At 39.7% G+C, this 24,329-nt stretch overlaps 1 protein-coding gene across 12 annotated transcripts in view; it reads left to right on the forward strand.

The window, feature by feature from the left end:
• The window catches only part of fbrsl1 (fibrosin-like 1), a 407,550-nt gene that overhangs the window by 273,230 nt on the left and 109,991 nt on the right, over nt 1-24,329 (forward strand). For all 12 annotated transcript variants that reach the window (XM_024274771.2, XM_036213672.1, XM_036213674.1 and 9 more), the window contains one exon: nt 15,584-15,613. In XM_024274771.2, coding sequence (XP_024130539.1) covers nt 15,584-15,613 — 30 coding nt within the window. The remainder of the gene's footprint in view (nt 1-15,583; nt 15,614-24,329) is intronic.

Consider the following 24,329-nt stretch of genomic DNA (forward strand, 5'->3'; position numbering starts at 1 on the left):
AAGAAGAGGAAGCCCCTCCCTGCTAGTCTAGTGTGAACACCATGGGTTATACAGTATAGTTTAAGAATACGTGTTTTTGAACGCGTCTGTATAGCATAATTCCGCGCAAAGAAAAGTATCACCGGCATGTACATGCAAATCGATATGTATTATTGTTCCCTAAGTGGACCGTGAGGGCCGTGTGTCCTCATTGAAAGAGGCTCCAGTGACGCCTACAAAAAACGAAAGAGCTTCTTGAGAAACAAAGTTGTCAGCCACTCTGTTGAGTTTCATAGAATGTGAGGTGGAACAAGAGAAGCGTACAGCTGTTTCCTCCCCGACACAGAGGGAGGCAGATGAAGAGCAAAACAGAAAGGAGGAGGAAGGAAGAAAAAAGCTCCTCGCTCTGTGATGTGCACTGATGTAGCTGCAGCTCTAGGTCAAACACTGCCAGTGTTTTGTGTTCATCTTCGTCTGGTCTCCCCAGCGCTCCTTTAAATTATTCACCGCCTGAAGTGTGCAGTGTGGCTGCCATCTTTCTTCCTCTCTCCTCCCCCTTTTTACTCCTCTCTCTGTTATTCCTTCTCCCTTCATTCCTGTCCTCTGGAGTGACGGCTTGTTCCATACCCTTTTCACCCAGCTTTCATAATAGACTCCATCTTCCTTCTCTCTTCTTGGCTCCCAAACCAGACCCAGACATTTTTGTAATCAGGGAGAGACTACTAGTTGTTTGGATCAGTTCCTCAGTAGCTCTTGCTCTTTGACCTCACTTGTACTCCTATTTTATTACATCCCTGGTGTACAAGCTGACTTGACAATCTGTTCTGCCTCCCCAATGTTTTTGTCTTGATCTTTGGCCTTGGTGACATGAATTAAACCCCTCTTTCCAATCTGTCAGCCTAAGAAATTTGAGACTGTTCTACATGCATGAATACTTCATGGTGATATTTTAGATAATTTCAGAATGTTAGCAAGCTAAAGTTAGCTAAAATTAGCTAGCATGTCAGCTGCTAGTACCTTCTGTTCTGTCTTTAGCATTATAACACTTAATTAAAATCATTTTTTAGGAATTTTAACATGTTCTTGTGGCATTTTTCTAATTATACAGGACATACATTGTGAAAATTAAGCTTGAAATTACATTTCTGAGTATTTCTTTGTTCAAATTATTGTGAATTGGGAACAGACAAAAAATTGCAGTTTGGATATTTGTAGTTGTGGCGTAGAGAAAATCCACTTACAGACAAATAGATCCACAAGTTTCGTCGTTTTCCTGGTTCAAAACTCCAATATTGCGCCATTTTTGTTGCACCGCTAATATTAGCTTGGGGTTATCAGGGGCTGTTAGCTAGCGAGGGAGCGTGTAAACAAATAGATGACGGGAGATGAGGGTAGGCTCACTGCCCACAGCTCCACCCACAATTTAGAGGGTAATTTCTCTGCAGCAACTATGTCCTAGAAAACAACAAGTTATTTTTATTTTCGCTAGTTAAAAATATGATCGGAATGGCACTTAGCTAGCATACTTATCACATAACACATACAGTACATGCAGTCTTGTACAGTAGCTATACTAAAACTCAAGTATACTTAATAAAATAAACTCTATTTGATTTGTACGGTGGCCCTGAAGGGTCACAACACTTTAAGTTCATAACGCAACAATTTAAGTTCACAACACAACACTTTAGGGTCACAACACTTTAAGATCACAACACAACACTTTAAGTTCACAACAAAACAACACAACAGATGGACAAAATGTCCTTTTGACTTAATGTGTTTTGACCCTTAAGGGTTGGGCTGGGGTCCTTCGGGCCACCGTAGATTTGACTTGTTATTCATAAAAAGAACATAAGAAAACAAGCAGCAACAAAAAAATGGAAAGTTAAAATCATCTGATGGTGCGTCACAGAAACCCTGTCTCAAAAAAAAAGAAAAAAAAAACAATATCAATAGAACTTTTACCGTCCTGATGGCTACTATTTTTCATTTTCTCATAAATGTAGCAAAGTGGTCGCACTGCTGCTATCCTACACCCCTGTCCACACTGACAGGACTCTTAATCACAATGGGAAACAACCAAAGCCAAGGGTCAAACTGAAGGCAGTTGAGGCTAATATTTTCATAACTTCATTACATATTCCGAGCTCGCCAGCTGCCTGGTTTAAAAACATGTCATTTACTCTAGCTTGAAGCTAAAAGTAGCATTGCTCTTGTTGATCCAGCGGGCCCTAGAGGATCATGTGTGCCCCCCTTTGGCTCCCCGAGAACGAATAAAGAGGTTAAATCCAATTGGAGTCGCTGCAACAGGACACTCGTCTGAGTGCCTACAATAACATTTGATCATTGCAGAAAGGGGAACAGGAGTAACAGGCATGGGTGCGGGGAGCGGAGGCTTTAACACTCTGCTCCTCCTCCTCCTCCCCAAAAAGTCTTTACCCACCCTCCTGCAATTGCTGTCACCCCATACGAAAGCCCCCTCTGGCCTGATGACAAGTCTAGCGTGAAACGTTTGGCTGCCCCCTGAAATTAGCAGTAGAGCCCCCCGGCAGCACATGCTTCTCATGACCAGCACACAGTGGGCTGCCGCCAGATTCTTTTCATTATGGCGGTGCCCTGCCAGCCCCCTGACTCCACTCCTTCTGCCTCTTCCTCCATCCCACCTCCCTCTACTTCTTCTTCTACTTCTTCCCCCTGTGTGTCAGTAAACAGCATCTGTAGCGCTCGTCACATTACTGTCATAGGGAGAAAAGGAAAGGAGGGAACCATGCTCTCTGTGGGTGTTGCTATTATCTCTTTGTATGCAAATGTCTTTATGTGTGCATACACTGTGTCATTTTGTGTGAAAAATTATAAGCATTTGCTGTGTATATGTTTCCTTGTGTGTCTGCGCGCGCCGGGCTTGACTGGATTAGTGCGGAGCGAGAGTTAGCAGTAGCAGCAGAGTGAGAAGAGCGGAGAGACAAGGGGAGTAGCAGTACAGAGCAACGCCTGGAGGCTCAATCTGTTTCTCACTGAGCTACATCAGTGTTAGAGACGGCGGCTTGGGCCGCGGGGAAGCCTCCATTCGCTCCATCAAACTGTCAGGCAGCCAGCGGAGCTGCACAGGGAGACTCTCAGCTGCCCCCGGGGCCAGTTCAAGTCAACATCCCATTTCCTTGCCTCCTCGCCTAATTTCTCCTATGCCCCCCGACTTAAATTTCCAATGCCCAGTGTCTGCTGCTGCAGCTCAGCAGCACTGGGCCCGAGGCCCTGTCAAAACACAGGGATGTGCTCGGGATCGTGCGCGTTTCGACAAAACTCTGGGGTACAACCCAGCTACAGTCGTACAACCAGCAGAGACTAGACGAAGCCTTATAAAAGACAGACTGCAAGGAAAAAAAACACCTCTCTTGTCTCATGCAAGTGCCCATTTTTCTTCCATCACTACATTCATAGCACAGTTGTGTATTCCTTGTCCCCTCAGGTTTCTGGCAGTTTTCTTATTTTCTCTGAGTTGCATAAATGCTCCCCGCTCCCTCATATATCTGCCTTTAGTGTCTGTTTTTCCCTCGCCAAACGACTCCAAGGATCACACAAGCGCCAGAGCCAGCTCTGTTGCTCTCTTAGGTTTCCCTCTAAACGCAAAGGGTTGGAGATTCCGAGAGGTCATTTAATTTAACCAAGAACTGGGAGTACTTTTGAAGTTTATCCACGCTGTTATCACCATCAATCTTTTTTCTGCTCCCCCGCCTACTCCTTGACCTCACCGCATACTTCATGGAAGTGCAGTAGAGCTGTGCCAGGTCTCAGTGCTGTTAACATGCATTCTGGGTAACGTTAAAGTCTGCTTAGATTGGCCCCAGTTTAGGACTCTATCTTTCCTCGCCCTGTTTTGATTTACGCGGCCCCCGTTGACTGTTCCTTTAAGTGTGTCAGCTCTGAACCAGGGGCCTGTGTGTGTCTGGCTAATGCAAAGAGCTTCTTAAGCCCGTCTTTTTTCGACCTGCTTTCACTCTCATTCGCTGTCCTCTCTCAGTAGACCTCAGTGAAAAGGGGCTTTTGCCGAAGCCGCCTCTGTTTGCACAGCCAACGCCGAGGTCCCAAGCTCAAATATGGGTTTGCGTGAGAGCCTGTCTTGGCCCGCTGGTCGATAATATTTCTGCCAGGCAGAGCTTTTTCTCTCCTTCCCATTCCCAGAGGACCCTGCATCTTCACGGAGATCAATACTTTACTAATCCAGAGCTCCCGGGCTCACCCTGGGTAATCAGCTGGCTTCCCATGGCACTAGCTGGGGAGGTCAAAGGTCAAATGGCTCTATAGATTTGATCCTGTGATCAGATCCCCCTATAGGAGAGTCCTTTCATATGTAGCTAGTAAGGTCAAAAGAAATCACTCGATTTTTTTGTGTCACTTAGGGAGCTAGTGTTTTGTTGTCATTTAAACTATTTTTTTTTTTGAAGCCTTGATATTTTTCCTAAAAAATAAACTATCAATGGTGGTTGTTGCCTCACAGTGAGAAGGCTCTGCTTCTAGTCTAAGTTGGGATCTCTTTGTGTGGAGTTTGCATGTTTTTGCTTGACTTTTTTCTCTAAGCCCCAGATGGTGAATTTGTCTTTAACATCTGGTGTTTTCCCAGAACCACTGAAAACAGCTGTAATCAAACCTCTCCTAAAGAAGGACAGTCTAGACAAAACTCAAATGAACAACTACAGACCGATATCAAACCTGCCATTTTTAAGTAAGATCATTGAAAAAGCTGTTTTCCATCAACTAAACGAACTCTTAATTAAAAAACAACTGCTACGATGTCTTCCAGTCCGGCTTCAGACAGAACCACAGCACTGAAACGGCTCTGACCAAAGTGACTAATGACATACGTTTGAATACAGACAGTGGAAATATCTCAGTGCTAGTTTTACTGGATCTCAGTGCCACATTTGATACAGTCGACCACGCTATACTATTCAGAGTGGAAAACTGGATAGGTCTCGCTGGCCCAGTACTAAACTGATTCAAAACGTACTTGAAAAACAGGAAATATTTTGAGTCAATTGGTAACTTCACATCTGAGCAAACAGAAATGTCATGTGTAGTTCCCCAAGGCTCCATCCTGGGGTCACTTCTATTTAACATCTACATGCTCCCACTGGCTCAGGTTATAAAGAACAACATTAGATATGCAGATGACACACAGATATAAATTACACTGACACCAGGAGACAGAGGCTCTGTACAAGCTCTTGGTAAATGCATTGAGGACATTAATGACTGGACTTGCTCATGTTATCTTGTGCTTATTTCTAACTTGTATAATTTTGACAAAACATAGTTTTATGGAGAGCAAAATAGTGAATATTATTTAAGGTTTAAGTTGTTTTATTCTGGAATAATATTCCTGCCTGTTTTTATTCATAGTTTGTTAAAAGGTTACGTTTAAAAAAAAATGTTTTAGTGTGTTCAATAAATGTTTATTCTGTTCTGCTCACAACCCAAGGGGTGTTTTGGATTTTGGCCCCTTGTGCGATTGATTTTGACACCCCTGACCCAGGGTGTACCCCACCTTTGTCTAACGGTAGATAGGATAGGCTCCAGCAACACTGTGATCCTTAAAAGGGATTTAGCAAACTCTAAAGATAGATAGATCGATGTAAGATGCTATCAAAAGCTGACAAGAGTTTCTAAAGATCTAGCAGCTTTTTTTTTTTTTATTGTTACAAAATCCACTTCCGATATCCCGCTGATGTTTTAGCTTTTGGGGAGGATTCGAGGTTTAGCATGCACTCTCCATCAGGATAGCAACAGATCTCACACCTTTTCACCACATCCCACTACCGGCAGGAGGGAAATTGCAGGAGAAAATTGATGTTGTTCCATAAGTATCCATCGCTGCTTTGGTCTTCAACTATCTAAATGGGCCATTACCCCCCTGTGTGAGCTCTCACTCCAAGACGTCTGGGTTTGTCAGAAGTCTTCCTTTGCAGCCAGGGGTGTATCTGCCAGGAGAAATGACCTCTAAATTAAAGTCATGTCTCTCGTACATAAAGATTTTTGTTATTTTTTTGTTGACCTGTCTTTGTGTTTCTTGTATAAAAACACTTTCCAGGTCAAACGTTTTGAGCACTCTGCTGTTTCCAGATTCTTATTGAAGTGTCAAGTGCAATGTGTTGTTGCACTCTGAAATGATATAGTAAGCAACTGGAGATACAAAAAGTAGTATTGGAATAAATGAAAAATTAAAATCTGCTCTTAACTTTAAACTGTTTAAAGTACCACACAGACAGGATTAGAAGGCACACCATCAATGAATGGTCTATTTTTGAACTTATGCCATATACAGTATAAGGCGCACCCAACCATAAGCTAAAGACTCAGAGATGAGTCCTTAGTAACTGCATTCAAAGTCATTCTAAAACGTGTTTGTAATAAGCTACATGTTAGCTTCATTAGCCGTGTTAGCACATTCACAATACTGTCCCAACATTGTTTGCAACCTATAAAAAAACAGACTGATACGGCTCAAACAAAAGTTACTGTGTCTATGCTAACTCCATATGCTAGTAACAGGTAAAAGGTAAAAAAAAAGAAACGCTATGTCCGAATTCTTCAATATTCACTTCTTAGTACATTATATAGTGCGTTCGCCATTTTTTTTAGAGCTGTCCGAAGCTACAATTCCAAAATTAAGTACCCAAGAAATTTCCCAGAATCCCCAGCAAAAAAAACAGTGTACATCGATGCTCACTGCTAGATTTGGGAATATGGACCACAATGCATTGCATTGCAAAGAAACCCCAAAACAAATCAAAATGAATAAACTATCCACATTTTTATCATCAGAACACAATGTATTCATAAATAATCATCGTACAATCCTTGTTCTGATCAAGTTTTCTCTTCTGTAAATTGGTGACATCAAATTTGCTGTAAAAACCAAAGAAAATAGCGAGCATGGTGTCCAAATTGCTTTTAAAAACAATCCCTATATGTTAGCCACGGTATCGTTTTCACAACACTTGTAACTTCCAACGTGTATGCAACATGTAAAAATAGACTGATACCCCTAAAGCAGACAATACTGTGACTATGCTAACTTTACAAATGTTAGTAGCACGTAAAAACCCCCACAGTCTTGACCACAGCTACATGTTAGCAGTGTTAGCATATTAACAATAACACCTAACTTTTTTTGCAGCAGAATTAATTCATAGATAAAGCACTTCAGATCTTAGGGTGTACAGTCGTTTTTTTTAAATGAATTAAGACTTCATTAAGTGTGCTGTATACAATATTCACTATTTCTAGACAACCAGTGAATTTCAAATAAGGTTCAAGACTGTATGTAGTCTTTTCTGGCCATTCCACTTTTTTGTAAATGTACGTTTTGGGTAATCCTCCTGTTGTAAGAGGACTTCCTGATCAATACAGTACAAACCACAGGGAATTGTAGTTTTGAAGTTGTAGCTGTTTTGGCTCACTCTGTACCGCTCACTATTATTTCATTTAATGAAAAACCCCCTATAATGTCAGATGTAACTCCTAGAAACGTGCCCTCTGTTACGATTTTTGTGCCACCCATTTTCTTACGACTATTGTCACTCTTCAATTGTTGAGGCGATTTACGTAATTCCAGCCAAGAAAAGTAGCCTTGTGCTGATATGCAACTCTTTCCTGAAGTGTTTATCCACATAAACCAGTTGATTCTGGTGCATCGCCTGTCCATCCTGGGAGAGGATCCCTCCTTCTTGTCGACATTCCTGAGGTTTTTTCCTAGAATCAGGGTTTTCTTTTCCTCACTGAGGAGGGTCTAAGGGCAGGGATCCCCAGTTTAGTTTAGTCTGTTTAGTTTAGCAATCAGAGAGTGTTTATATTTTAGAAGTAACTTCATGTTTTTTGACAATTACCAGAGTGAAGCCCTTTGAGACAACTGTGTTGTGTGATTGGGCTAAATAAAAAACAATGAATTGTTGTAGAAAATAGTAGCATGACACTGTTATGCAACACTTTGCTAATGTGTTGCATATCGGGTCGGTAAGAAAACCACTCACCTCTGCGTCAGAATCAACTGATTCAAGATAAAGTTAACATTCAAAGATTTCTAGTATATCAAAGAGTGTTTTACTTAGGCATCATCCACGACAGCCCCATCTTTAAAGGTTTAAGGAAGATTGCCCTTTTGCACAGCAAGAGTTTTGGCTTGAGGTCAAATTAAGAAGTAGCCATTACCATGCTGTAATGGCCACCACACTTTCATAATGCACCATAAAGCACAGATTTGTTCTTTGGTGTTGCTTATTTGTCTTGCACTTCTTGTAGTCAGTAAAAGGTTACAGCCACAAGTCAAAACAACAGTAGACTCAGAAAAGCCAGGCAAGTTGCTCCTGTCCTCTTCCTTTTGTCTGTTAGTCTGAACTCATGGTCGACTGACCTCTAAGTGACACCTTGCGATTATTTTGGCCAGTCATTTTAATGCTTTCAGGGATCTGCCATGCTTACTGTCTACCCTTCGGAATCTAGGTAAGGGTTAGGAGAATTCCTGCATTCATTGCTGCCTAGTCTAAAGCTTTAGGGTCGTCATGGAGGCAAGTCCAGGTTGAGCCCTGACTCCAGCCAGGTCGGCTAGCAGAATAAATCGTTAGTCTCTGCAGTGTAGAGAGCTGTGCAAATGTCAAACGCAGTCATCGGATGTGCTGGCAGAAGGAAAGGTAGGAGGAAGTGGGAAGAAAGGGACGTGTTGGAGAAATGGGCTGAAACTGGTCCACTGTTAGCTTTAGATGCCTGTCGGCAGGAGCAGACGTTGCTGTTTGCTGCTTGCCTCTGATAAGGTATTCATTTTTTTCCCTTTATTCTTTCTTTCTTGAGGAACGGGGGAAATCCGCAGGGGGGGTTGGTTGCTGTAAGGCAGCTTAGTTAGTAGCATATCTCCCAGATTTTAACAACATCCCATCTGACCATCAAATGTGCTGTTTAGGAGAACTTTACTGTGAGGTAACAATTCTGTGGGTTTATCATTCAGCTTTCTTGTACAGTAATATTTGGAAAAAAATAAATCTGGTGCAGCGAGTTAAAAAATCTCTGTGTGCTAAACACCAATTGTACAAATCATGTTTTATTCCTCTCTGACTGGACCAGGTGTAATAGCCCAACAGTACAGTCATATGAAGTAATCATGTAATTGCGTTACTTCCATCTGTTCATCTTTTTATTTTTTGACGGCATCCCCCTCCTTGCATGTTCTTATGGTTCGCTCCACCTTTTCCACCTGCCTTCCTTTTTCCCGCTGTGCTGCTTCTCTGCCTCCTTCTGAGCCATAGCTAGTAGTACCTTTTATGCTCCAGTGTAGAGCATGCCTCTTGGATAAGCACCACACTGTGCTCTTTTGATATTATATTTCCTCCTTACCAGCTCCATCGTTATAAGGCCTCGTCTCCAGTGGAACAGTTATTGCTGCAACAACGAGGCCAGTCATGTACCCAGGGAGTAGTCAGCGCCAGTTGATCATTTCTATTACTGAGGGCTTAAAGTCATCTGTAGCAACAGAGAAATGGAAGTCGTACATTTGCTCTGTGACAAAAGCTACAGACCGAGACAGAAATAAAGTTTTTAGATTTGATTTCAGCCAGATGAAAGAGAAGCGAGACGAAATTGACAGAAATAGATCAATCAGTCACTTTATTAATTGCATTCATGGTAATTCTAGAGGTTGTTTGAACACATTAGCTACATTAACAGTGTTAGCCATGGTATTCACACCTGTAACTCCTAATCTTGTTAGTAACATGTAAAAAAAAATTCCAACGCCACTAAACATTACAGTGTTAGCTTGTTCACAGTACGTGTAATTCCCAACACCTACAAAACAGACTGATACCGCTAAAACAAGCATTACTGTGACTAAATGCTAAGTAACAACTAAAAAAAAATAGTCCGACACCGCTACATGTTAGCCACATTAGCTGTATTAGCGTATATAGCGTATCTTTAACTCCCAACTTTGTTAGTAACGTGTAAAAAATAAGCTAAATAGCTAAAACAAATTTTACTTGACTACGCTAAATCCAAACTTTGTGAGTAACTCTGTAAAAAACAGTCTGATACTGCTATATGTTGGCCACATTAGCTGCTTTAGGTTATTCGCAATACCTGTACCTTCTAACCCTATTAGTAACAAGTAAAAAAAAAAAACAACACTGATTCCACTAAAGCAAGCGTTACTGTTACTGACTAAGCTAACCTTTAACCTTGTTAGAACAGTTTGAAGTCACAACACATTAGCTGCGTCATATCTTTACTTCATAACCTTGTTAGTAACAAGTAAATAACACGCTAGCTAAAGCAAATGTTACTGTGACTATGCTAACTCCTAACTTTGTTAGTAACACATAAAAAAATTGTCTGACACCGCTAAACGTTAGCTATATTAGCTGCATTGCCCTATTCACATTGCCTGTAGCTTCCAAACTTGCTAACAACATGTAAGAAAACAAAAGGATACTGCTAAAAATATACGCTACTTTGATACTGCCACTGCACTAAAAAAAACACACAATCCACAATCACAATCTGGCACACGTTAGATACTTTACCCTAATTACTATAACATCTCACCTTGCTTGAGCCTCGTAAAAAACTGCCGAACATTTTAAAATTTTGACAGACCAAAATTGATCCATATATTAGATGATCCGGATTATAAGGTGTTCTGTTGTTTTTTGAAAAATTATATAAAGCTTTCAAGTACCCCTTTTTGTACGAAAAATATGTTATTTAAAGCAGGTTAAGACACAGAGATTATAAAAGTTACAACCGACTAGTTACAAGTAAATGTAAGTCTCTGAAAAAATGTACCTGCTCAGGGTCTGGTGTTTAAAAAAAAAAATCACAAGCTCTTTTCTGAATGGAAAATAATAAAAATGTCTATCAAGGTTTTGATTTGTTTCAATATTATCTGTGAATTTGTGATTTCTTTGCATTTTAAACATATTTTCTGCTTGTTAGATGTAGTTTGATAAAAAACAAAAAAAACACTGTCTTTTTACTCTATATCTGCTATTTCATTTTCTAGGAAAACAATGCAAAAGAGCATGCATGCACCTCCATATTCCTCCCCTCATTCTTTTAATGGCATCTGAGTTAGAGCATTTAAATTAGCTGCTAAAAATGTAGTTTAAAGATATCTCCTCAAAATTATCCAATTTAGACTTTTGACACAAGCTATTTCTTTGGAAACTTTTGAAAAGTCATAATTTCTTTGAAATGTTCTTTTTCACAAAGTTGAGGGATTCTGTTGATGCAACCATCCCTCAAATCCATCATCCATTCTGTCGGCATGTGAGAGGAATGAAGTTCACCTCTACTGCCACACTATGAATTAGGAGATGAAGTAGCAAGGAGGTGCTGTCAATCAAACACACTTGATTAGAATGTTGACAAGTGGTAACACCTCTACAAAAATAAATGTGTTGGAGGCTTACAGTTCTGGTATATATAGGTGTGTGTGAACACGTTGCCAAAAAGAACAAAAATTCACGTTCTCTTCATCACTTTTCTATTAATTTCTCAAGGTCAGATGGTAAGTGCTCAGAGAAGTTGCCAATTTTTTAATAAAAGGGACATGGCAGCCTTGGTCAGTCAAGTTGTATCTGAATCCACAAGACTTCTGCAGAAAATGGTTTCAGACTGGATTATTTCAAGCAATCAAAAAAAACATAAATAGGAGAAATAAATAAATATGTATATAAGTGTATATATGTGAAATATAAATAAAAACACACGTATCCATATATATACATCGTTCTACCCAATTATAATTAGTCTTAATCACGGACATACTTGTACTTATACATACAGTACATCAGTTTAATTCATTAAATATTAAGTTTGACCAATAAAGTTTAATAAATTGGTTGAAAAGGAGTCAAGGGAGAGAATTTATATAATCCCTCTTCTCATTTTAAGATGCTAAACATCAGTCAATGAAAAACAGAATCCGCATGCAACCCCGATTATAGTAGTCAAGCATGGCGATGGAGTGTTAATGGTGTGGGTAACATTTATTGGACTCACTTGAACCTTAAAACGGTAGAAGAGGGAGCTAACAATTATGTCTTCCTGGTCTGGGTTAAGTCTATACTTTAGCACAGTTGTACTTTCTGCTGCCAAACACTGAAAGAGCAGTCCATAGAATAAAATACCATGAAGGAACATTGACTAAACAACGCAAGAAGATGCTCCACTCCGATCATCTTTTGAGCTATTTTAAAAGGACTCCTAGTGGATGTTTAATTACGATTAGGCAGTTTCATGCAAAAATCTAAATATCTGTGTCATTTTCTTGGACATAGTTTCTGCAGAGCGACAGGAGTTTTTTAGAAATTTGCCTCTGAGTTGTGAGTGGAACCATAGGCTTGTATCAACCCCGACCCCTCCTTCCCTCCGGAGTGCCGAGTGTGTGGCCCACCCTGCGTATTTTCTGTCACAAATACAATCTTTTTAAAATTGCTTTTTTTCTGCTCCTGATTCACAACAATTTAAGTAAATAAATATTTTTTTTATTTTAATATGTTATCTGTCATCAGAAAAATGACAGAAGAACCTGTTACAAATGCCAAAAACACTGTTTTTTTGGAGTGGATCTTCAAGTCAAAACACAAAATATTCAAATTATTGGTGCTGTTGTTTTTTTATTTGCTATTTGAAGTGATTTCCAGTTTTCATTGTTTTGCTTCAAGAAATGAAAACATACATTCAGTCAGTGTTTGGAGTTCTGTGCAGTTATTCATGTAATCCCAACAATAAAGCCTCCCGAAGGGGCTGAGTCACATTGTTTTACACAGAAGCTTCTGGCAGCAAGAACCCCTGCTGTATTTCTCCTCTGGAAATAGAAAGATGGATAATGGGGCAAGGACACCCACACATACTTGCCCCCTTTCTGGTCTCCTGAGAGATCTCGGCCACTGAGCCCCTTGTTCTGATTACTCTCGTTACTTAATTATACATTTGGACCCACTGCACTAACAACAAAGGGCCGCTGTGATTCCATTGACCCAGCTCCCTCCTCATTGTCCCCTGCTTTGACAGCGAGTCAAACAAAATAAAGAGGCTCCACTTAAATATGTTGCCACAGGAACTTAATTGACGGATTGAAGACAGATTTTTACAAGGGATACCCCCCCCACCGCCCCCCCTCTGACGTGCGCTCTGTGATTTAATTCCTTTGCATCCCTCGTCCTGCTGTGAGGTCCAGTGGGACGGTCCTGCAGCTTGACCATTCCACTTTTGGACTTTTCTACAGAACGAAAGCTTTTTGTCAAAATGATAAACCAGAAAGGGAGTGTTGGAAGTAAAAATAATGATAGATTGATAGATAGATTTAAGTTGTGGAATGTGGTCTCTACACATACAGTACAAGCACTGTTAGTCAGGGTTACCCAGTATAAAACTTTAAAGTTCACACCGCCCTCGGCAGTGCGCGTTCGTTTGACCACTATCAATGAAAAGTCTGTGTAAATGCACTTAAATGCACTTTTTGGGCTTCCACATTCAAAACTCTTGTCTTCACATGTAGTTACATACATTCATTCATCTTCTTGGCGGCTTCTTCCCTTTTGGGTGCCGGAGCCTATCTCGGCTGCTGATGGGCGAAGGCAGGGTTTACCCTGGACAGGTCGCCAGTCTGTTGCAGGGCCTCAATCACACACACATACACTCTCACATTCAAACCTGGGGGCAATTTAGAGTCACCGATTAACCTAGGAGTAGTTACATACAGTTACATACTTTACGTTAGATACTATTAATTTAAGACCGTTTTTTGGGGCTCTACGAACAAAAAGCACAACCGTTAAATAAGCGTTGAAAGTTAAACCAGGTAGAACTTTGAGGCTTAGATTTGATAGTGATGTATGGAAGGTGTCCCATTCACTGAAGTGCCAACCATTTGAAAATTGTTTATGGAGGAGAAATTATTAATAGTTGTGGTTTGTGCCAAATCTTTCCTATATCGTTTGAGTGGCTAGCATTCGTAGGAGTGGCTAGCATTTGTTGGGGCGACTGTGTTTGCGTGGCTAGCGCTTCATCTCTTTGTGTTTTGCGCTTCATCTCGTTGTGTCTTGCGCCTCATCTCGGTGTGGCTAAGCGCTTCGTTTCAGTATGGCTAGCGCTCCGTCTCTGTGTGGCTAGCGCTCCGTCTCGGTATGGCTCGTGCACTGTCTCGGTGTGAAAAGAGTTGTGACAGAAAAAGACTTTCACTTCTTCCACATTTCACACTTAGACTCTTCCAACTGTGAGTGTCAGACAAATCAATTAATCAATTAATCAAACAAACTTTGTTCACTAAAAATTGCTTTTTTTTACTAAACCCCACCAATGCCTCACATCAGGGGTGGGTAAACCACAGCCCGGGGACCAGATGCGGCCCATCAAACTATGTAATCTGGCCTTCCAAACTAGAATAAATTATAATGAAAATCCTTATTAATGTTTTATTTTACCTGTAATTCTGGTGTGTCCCCATAGATGATATGCTATGGATCCATTCACCTTTGTTCATGAGGTGATAATTCAAACACCACATGAATGCCGCATTTCTCTGAGTTTGCAGTTTTCCCTTATGGACATCAACCCATTGGTGCAAGTGGCACTAAAGGGGGAACAACAGTCAAAGCGTGGACTCTTCTAAAGTCCAAACAGAACTCCAAAATGTTCTGTTCTAATAAAAAATACATACATTTATTATCAATCAAGATTAAAGTATGTTGTTGTCCAGATTGTATCTACAATACGTGTTCTTGAATTCACTCCAGTGTTAACGTAGCTTTACTCAAACAAGAATCCACGGAATTTCCTTCAGATTAATAGTTTTTATGACTTAGTTCAAAATTTTTTTATTGTGGACATACCAGAACCAAGAGACCAAATTCTTTTTCTTTTCTTTATATTGCAAAAAACTTCTTTTTTTTTTTTTTTTTTTTTTTTTTACAAACCTCAATAAATCTGATCAACACACCTTTAAAGAGAGGAACGACTTGTGCAATTTCAAGTGTCAAAGACAAAGTGCTTCACTGCCGTCACTGAATAAAAAGTGATGTGGCCTTTGGCCATGTTAGACAAGACATCTATCAGGAAACAACCTTTCTTGTTATTCAGTTCCTTTATCTCTGTTAAAATCTGACACACATAATAAAGACTGGTTTTTCACAAGACGGACTTGAAATACCACACATAATAGGTGCTGTCCTGGAGAATTCAAAAGGTCTAAGCTGACTGTGTCCTTGAGATGCAATTTTAATTTTAAAGCACACTTGAGGAGCTAAATAACCAGCTGCAGCTGAATGCAAAATCACTGAACAGGCTCTTAATAATGGAAGTCTGTAAAGCAGTATTTGTTTTTATTCTTTTGCAAATTTGCTGCATTGAACTCGAAACAAAAACCACAATAGTATGGGGTTCTAAGTGCCTACACTCCTTCTGAAACTGGGGAAAACTCTCTGCCACACTTCTCTTTCCCTCTCGTTTGCATTAAAATGTGTCAGTAAAGGAGACATTGCAAAAAGAAAAAAAAAATATTCTGCCGTAGATACATGATGAATAACTCTTAATATTTCCTGTGTTTGTTTTGCAGTGTGACAGTGAGACTGAAATTGAGGAGAAGGTAAGAACTGTTTTCTTATTCACAAAGCACCGGAAATTGTTAGAAGTTGTGAATAAAGTGGTTCTGTGTTTATCATTAAGGGTCAATCCTTCTTAGAAAACAAAAAGTCCAGTATTATAGAACAAATACTCAGATCTGGAATTGTTAAAATATTTTCTTACTGTATTTTTCGCTCTATAAGGGGTCTTCAATAGTTGCAAAGTACAACAGTAAGCCTTATAATCCGGAGCACCTTATATATTGATTAATTCTGGTTTTGTGTACTGATGTTGGAGCAATTTTGAGAGGTACACAACCTTTGGTTGGGTGTTTCTGTAAATATGCTAACACGGCTAACGTTTAGCGCTGTTGGACTGTGTCTAATTTTACGTGTTACTTACAAGGTTGGGAAAAAGCGCAGTAACATCAGTTTTAGTGTTTATCAGTCTGTTCTATTCACATGTTGGAAATGAGGTTGGATGTTAGTGTAAATATGCTAACGCGGCTAAAGTGTAGCGATGTCAGACTGTGTCCAATGTTTTATGGCTCACGAGTAGCAGTGTCAAACTATTTTTTTGTACTTGTTACTAGGTTGGGAGAAAGCGTTGTCACAGTAACATTTGTTTTAGCGGTTAACAGTCTGTTCTCTTCACATGTTGCAAACAAGGTTGGATATTATCGTAAATGTGCTAACGTGGCTAATGTGTATCAGTGTCAGACAATGTCTAATTTTTACCTGTTATTAACGAGATTGGGAGAAAGCATTGTCAGAGTAACATTTTATTTTTTGTGGTTATGAGTCTGTTCTTTTAACATGTTGCAAACAAGATGTTTTTGTAAATATGCTAACGTGGCTAACGTGTAGCAATGTCGTGTTACTATCAAGGTTGGGAGAAAGCATAGCATAGTAACGTTTGTTTTCAGTTTATCATTCTGTTCTTTTCTCGTGTTGCAAACCAGGTGGATGTTACTGTAAAAATGCTAACGCGGCTAACATGTAGCGGTGTCGGACTATTTTTATTTATGTGTTACTAGCAAGGTTGGAGGAAAGCATGGTCACATTAATGTTTGTTTTAGCTGTATCAGTCAGATTTTTTATGTTTTGCAAACAAGGCTAGGAGTTGAAAATAATTTCCAAACACCTCTAACACGGCTAACATGTAGCAGGCTACAAACTAGAAATATTGTAAACGCAGTTAATAAAATCTCACTGACTGATGGACTTATCTCTGACTCTTTTAATTACACAAGTGCGAAAACAAATAATTTGTTGATGGTGGAGTACAGAAATTATGGTAAATGTGGCAAACTGAATACAGTGTGTACATAAGACACAGAAGAAATTCACAATGCTCTAGAGCCAATCAGGACACAGAACACAATGCACTGGGAAAAAAAGCGTGCAAAATTGCACTAAAAGAATACGCAAAATAGAGTGACCTTATTATAGTAAGAGACCACTGTAACAAAATTGGAATGCTCAGACAAAGTGATAAAAATGTGATGATGGCTGAACAAGAACCCCCTGTCACTGTTGATAAGCATTCACTTTTTTTACATAGGAAGTTAGACATGGGTTGAGGTTTGGTGAAAAAGTTCAACTCGTGTTGAACATCTGTTATCATTGCATAGCACCTGTATTGGATTGTTTTCCCAGGACGTGTCATCAGTGGGCCTCCGAAGTTATTTCCGATTTTAACTCTCAGGCAGTTTGCCAGATGCACTCTATCAGGTTCGCCTCCTGTGTATTTGTTTGTTGCATACTTAGATTTGGTGAGCTAATGGCAGCCACCTGTTTACAAGATAGAGCGCCTTTGGGGAACCTCAAACATCCTAATTCCTCTACAGTTTAGCAATTACCCCCTGGTAAATGAACGAGATAGCATGCTTAATCTTCTGTAAGCTTAGCCTTCGGTTCCGTGGAAATGTCTGCAACTCTGACTATAAATAATACATTGATAGCAGGCCCAATTTGCATTAACTGTAGCCTGGCAAGTCAATAGGCTTTTATCTCTTCATTGAAGCAAGAAGCAACCAAGGGCGTTTGCTAGCTGACACGACGGAGAGACGTAGCGGGCCTGTCAGTTTCCATGCGGCTCCTTGGCATCACTGTGGGGGGTTTGAGCGCCGAGTAAAATAGGAAGAAATCTCTGAGAGTGCTTCCCATTACTGGGGTTTATTTTCCCTTCTGCTCAGTTACTTTAGACTCCCAACACCTCCATGCAGTGTCACAGATTTTGACATTTAATAGTATAAAAATTTAATGTGACCATGCAGAACAACACCAAGACTGGAGGAAAAAACACAAGCTGAGAGTTTTGCAAAAACTCAGCTGTGTTTTTGTGTTGTTGTTTAAGTGTCAGACTGGCTGTTCAGAAAAAAACAACTCCTTAGGCCTTGGGTCACATGGACCTGTTAACTGCACAAACAGACCTCCTAGAAAAAGTCCAAAATTCTGACACTATTGGTAGATTTTCTTTCAATAAGAAAAAAAAAATCTGCCAAGAATTCTTATTTCAATAAAAAAAAACTGTAGTCACTAAGACATATTTTCTGAATCAAAGATTATTTTGATAGTGCAAAACTCTCTTGATAAGATTATTTTTCTTGTAAGACAGAGTCAAGCTAATTCTTGAATACAAGAGTCTTTTTTAATTTCTAAAGATTCTGTTTTTGCAGTGTACTGTGGGTTTTAGGGTGAGAGTCATAGACGAGAGCAACTGGATCTTAACCCTCGTGGTACCTTATGGTGTCCAGATGACCCCACCCTTACATTGACGTTGTATCCATGACTTGATAAATGTGGATGAAGGTGGACAGGATTTCATGTCTGCCACGGATGCCAGTGAAAATCAAAAATTGTTGGAAAAAAAAAGTTCAGCGCGCTGTCTTGTGGGGTCCAGATGACCCCACTCCCAGCGTTGACATACTTAGGATAGCACTTACAGGAAGCGCAGGTGTGTCTTGCAACCACCTCAAGGAATCACGAAAATGGAACCATCCATTGTCGGGTATGTGGTAAATATATCACAAAGTGTTTAAAGGGATAATGTAAGTTACACTCACTTAAGACATATGGGTGGTGAAGCCGGACTCTAGCCATTAGTAAGATGCGAGTAGTGGCCCCTTTCTTCTTCTTTCTGTTCTCGCTTTCAAAGAGCTTAAGTCTTGTTCTTTTGATTATGTTGGAATTTAAATTTGCTTCTAAAACTGAACTTGCTGTTGCACACATGGTGTGTCTTCCCAAGGTGTTTGTATCAAAGAACATCTGGAGCTGAGAAGAACTTTTCACCCACTCACAAAACAACATATTACCGTAATCCGCTTGATGAGAACGGTTGTGAATCATCCATATAAAATTATGCAGAAAAGGACAATGAGCAGAACATCATTTGACAGACCGTCACCAAACAGAAAGAATGTGAGGTGCAGAAAAAAATGGCTTTCATGAGGACAAAGACAAACACTGTCATTTGTAATTGGCTGCACTCCGGAATGCTTGACAGTGATCGTTTTCTGCAACCTTTCGCCTAGCAGGTGCCAACTCTCCCATGTCTATTCATTGGAAATGAGAAGACTCTTTTCATATTAGATTACCAGACACCTGAATGCCCACATTGTCAGGGTTTCACAGATTAACTTCATTAGAATATTGTCTCCAGGTGTGGAATCGGTCACAGTGTATTTGAAGAACAGCGATGAGTTGCCACAGCAAAGTCAGTTTGGATGACTGCTTGATACAAAGCTTTTGTTCATCAATTAAAAAAGAAGGAAAAAAAAGTTGTTTCTGGTCATATTGTGTATATTTTAAAGTGTTCTATGACAGAAAAAATCTCCCAACATACGTATGTTATTTTTATTGTGATATGCAATTCTTGTAATTAAAACTCAATTAAACTTAGGACATTTTACTGCATATTTAGCCTCAATGGTTGACATCTACGTCTGCATCAGAGCACAGAAATGTTTTTACTAAATATGTGTGTTTACATATTCATTCAGTGGAGCATGCAGTCATTGTGAATTCAGAAAATCATTTTTAGTTTGTATAAAAAGTATAAAATTCACTTATCAAATACGTTCTAAATTTAGTTGGCCGTGAGCTGATGGCTTCTTTGGCTAAAAGTGCCATTAAAATGTCTGAGCTCCAATCGAGTTTCGCCATTTTTGAAAACTTATATTAAATTATTTTTTTTAATGCAAAACTTTGTCTTGCAAATGTGATTTATTTTTTTAGTGCTGGACTTTTTGATCTTTAACTTTATAAACTTTGCTATTTAAAGATGGAAACAGTGAGACAAAAATAATCATTTCCTAGATAAACAGGGAGCTTTGCTGTAAAAGAAATGTTAGAAAACAGAAGTGAATTCCACACATCTCTAATATACTAGAAGTGTATCCAGTAAAAAATACTTCTAAATAGCAACATTTTACTAAACAATTCAATCTTAGTTATTTTAAAACCCATTTTAAGCATATCAACTAGGCTGAATTTTAATGGTTTACATTGGTTAGCTAGCAGTTTAAGCTAGCCTTTGTTAGCTTAAACTGCTAGCTAACCAATGTAGCATAGTCACCAGTTTAAAGTAGCCTGTTTTATCTAATGTTAATAAGAAAAATAACCTCTCAAAATGTTTATAATAGTGAAAACATTTATTGTATGTTAACATTTATGCTAATGTTGAAAAAAAAGAATTGAAATTGAAAAGAATTGCACAATCCTGCAAAGGCTCGTGCAATTAGCAAAGCTAATCCTTTTTTTAAAATATATTTTCAATTGAATCATTTAACAATAATGAATTTCAAAGTTTACAATCTTTGAAAAGAAATTGTACAGAAAGCATACAAATTACAGTAGCAAATCTAAGTAAAATAAGTAAGCTAGCCAGCATTTTTTTTAATTGACAGTAGATTGTAGGCATTATGTAGACAGATGAAGTCAAAATGAATTCAATTTAAGCATTAGTAAAAGAGAAGAGGAAAAGAAAAAATTAAAAAACAACATCCTTCCTGGTAAACTGACCAACAAATTAAAACTTTTGCAGCATTCATATTTTTTTATATTTTTTAAAGATTTACAAGCAAGATGAAACTTTAGCCAGGAATTTAAGGTTGCCTCTACCTTATACTGCTGGCTAGCATAATAAGCTAGCTTTCGTTAGTATCTTGGAGTGTTTTCTTCAGCATTACCATTATATCCTACACTTGTGTGATGCTACGAAGATACAAAAACCCAACAGCCATGGTAACACACAGGTTGGACATTTAAAAAGACACTTATTTTCGCCGTAGTGGTTAGTAAAAAGCATAAGTTTGAAAAATCTGCTGCCATATTATGAACCAGGTCCTTCTGTATTTGTAGAAATTTGACCTGGGAATCCCCACTTACTAGTGGTGGTTCAAACAACATTTCTTGCATTAAGAAATTCCATCAGGAGCTTCAAATTCCCCACAAGTGAGTGCTTTCGTAATGAAGTTTAACTGAATTAGCAAGCTGGCTAGTTAGCAGCATCTTGTATCATCATGTTACTCTCGTTGCCTGCAGTCATAGATGAAAGGATGAAGAGGTTGCACTGTCCAGACAGTATTTGTACGGTCTAAGATTTGAGCCTCCAGCCAATCGTGTTTGGAACAGTTAGTCTATTAAGTGGGGCAGCTGTAGCTCAGGAGGTAGAGCATCTGCCTGCCGGCTGGTTGGTTGGTGGTTTAGAATCTTGGCCTCGCCTGCCCTGACATCCACATGGGCCTGTCCTTGGGCACAACACTAAACCACACGTTGCTCCAAAATGCACTTTAGACTAATAGATAAATGCTTTGTAAGTCGACGCGCATAAAAGCTCCTCTGTTCTGATCCCTTAATTTAAAAATTAAATCCGTTAAGTTTTTAGCTGGCAAACATGAGGCGCAGCGTGGTGTGCAGGCAAGAAAATGTGTGTTTTTGTAGACCAAGAAATCTCGATTAAAATATCCTCACAGGCCTGAAACTGCAATTCACAACGATTATGCCTGAATAAATTGTTAAATCAATTATATAGTCTGTTCAGCAGTATTCATCAAAATGTACAAGATCTACTATTTATCACTTGGAAAACATGTAAGTGTAAGACCCACTACTATTTAAAAAAAAAAAAAAAAAAAGCTTTTGGTGTTTTAATGTGTTTTGTGGCATTTTTCTGACAATGGAGGACGTGTAGAAAGAAAATGACTCTTAAAATTGCATTTCTTAGTATTTCTTTATTTTCAATGTTGTGAATCAGCAGCAGATGCAAATATGCCGTTTGAATAAGCCTGTAAGTGTGATGTAGAACAAGGTTCCTTAACTTTTTTCTTGAGAGCCACATAACTGTTTTTTTTCCTCTGATAAGGGGCTGAGGTCAGTTGGTAGGCTAACAGAATAAATGTAACAGTGTAAACATTTATGGTTTTTCAGGAAGCCACACATAGTTTTAAATAATGCTATATTTCTGTAATCTTCATAGAAAAATAATACTAAAACATTTTCAATATTAAACCAATGAATAGTCGATCCTCTCCCGTCATAGTTCAGACTGCAGAAGTGTGGAATAAAACGTCGTGTTCTATGGGGGTCTCCATCAACCAGATTGAGAACAAAAAAAAAGTCTCTGATAGTGTTTGGGGGGGCAGGCCAAATGTAAAGGAGAGCCGGATCTGTAGTTTGCAGTCCCTTGATGTAGAAACTACAATTGGCGGGCCACATTCTCCCTGATCCGCTCCATTCTGATGCACCCACTTGTAGACAAATATTCATGAACGACTTCATTTTCCTCGTCTAGATAGCCCCAATATAACTCACCATTGTTGTAGCACTGCTCATGTTAGCTTAGAGTTGTGGGGCTGTAGGCTAGCGCAAGAGAATGTACACAAAGGGGATGATGGGATATTAGAGAAGGCTTACTTCCATGCCAATAGTCCCACCCACAACTTAGTGTGAAGTTTCTGTTAAACTTGTGCCACTTTGCAGAAACTATGTCCTAGAAAAGAACACAAACCACTGGGAACGCTTTTACAGTAGATCAAAAGTTTAATGTTTGTTCACAAATGATCTGAGGAATTTGTCAAATTTGTTTCATACAGCTTTTTGGATGTATTTTACGTGGATTCTCTTAAGCCCTACATCTTTCGCCATCCCCTTCATGGTAGAAAAATTCTTACACCTCCATTACTGAAAAGTCTCTCCTTCCTTCAGAGTTCCACTTTTAATCTCTGAGCCTATCAAAACGATATTCTTTCTGTGGAGAGGCGAGAAAAGAGCAGAGTGAGATTTATCCTGTCTCAATTTGTTCATATACTCTTGTGAAGTGTCACCCAATCTCCGTTAGGTCCCAGTTCTCCTTCCTGACCAACTGCTTTGAATTTCTCTTTATTCTTTTTTTTCTGAACGAATCTTACAGCGGTAGCCTGACTTATATGTGAAGCTGCAGTGTACTCCTTCTTCTTCACACCATCGGCAGTACCAGAGCCACGGCAGAGGACACACAAGTTGGCTAATGTGATTTAGTCCTATTTGCAGAGCAGTCATTCAGCAGAATGTGTCTGACCGACTCTCGGAGGACCATCGCCACGTCCCGCCTATGAGCTCTTTTATGGCTCAGGTGTCCTCATCTGCCAGGGCAACACACACGCTCTGACTGACATATTAATTCCTCCTCAACCTCCTTATCTTCCTGCAGTTTGCCAGCTGAATGCCGTATCACACATCCAAGCGGTTTTACAGCCTTATCAGTAATGGCTTGTCAGCTTGCGGATTCCTCCTGACTGATATATTGGGAGGTGCACCTTGTAAAGATAGCAGTGCAGAAGCAGCAATGAAAAAACAAAGATGCTTCTGGGATTTAAACAGGACCTCTAATATACCCGCTGCCACAACCTCCTTGTTTTTCTACAGCCTGCTCTCTATATTTGTTCTCATCAGTCTTCTTTACCTCCTCTCCTCCAAAGAAAAGTGAGCACTAATATATATTCATGTACTGAAGACGTGTCTCCCCTCCCACAGACCCCTCCCCGGCCCCCTGCTGCTTTGTGGGAACCGGTCTGCTCTCCTACAGTCGTCAGATTCTATAACCAATAAGCAACCCACCAGGCTGCTGACAGCCTTAGCAGGGTTTTTTTTTTTTTTTTATGGACGGGAAAAATGGATCGGCTTAATGTTTCGACACAAGTGATCATCCGTCCTCATCTCTTTAATGAAATTAGATTAAGTGCACCTGGGAAAGAGCTGAGAAAGCAGAATGCCTCACCACCTCCTTTAATCTAAAACCAATTTGCCAGTAATATTCCTTTGCCCCCAGCTTGGGATTCGTCTGCCCTGATTCAAGATGGAGGAGGAACGAGATGAGGCCGGAGCTGACTGGTTGCATTCGGCTCCCCACAGGCACTGTGAAATTAGAACTGACACCAGCAACACAGGCCTTAATATGGAGATGTCATTTTTCTCCTCTTTGTCTTCTTCTCCACTCATTCCCTCTTCTTTTCCTACACTCACTCCTTTCCTCTTCTGTTAAGAAAGATCTGTGTGTCTGAACAGCTAGTAGATCAGACTTTCCCCTCTTAGCTTAAAGTCCCACTCCCATCATCTTTTGATTTATTTTAAAAGCATTCCCAGTGGTCTATTAATTATGATTAAGTCGTTTTTAGCCGGCGGTGGGCATTGGAAATTTGCCTCTGAGTTGTGGGCGGGACCATTTGGCGCAGAGCAACCCCACCCCCCCTTCCCCTC

Source organism: Oryzias melastigma, linkage group LG9 (assembly GCF_002922805.2).
Source record: "Oryzias melastigma strain HK-1 linkage group LG9, ASM292280v2, whole genome shotgun sequence".
NCBI lineage: Eukaryota > Metazoa > Chordata > Actinopteri > Beloniformes > Adrianichthyidae > Oryzias > Oryzias melastigma.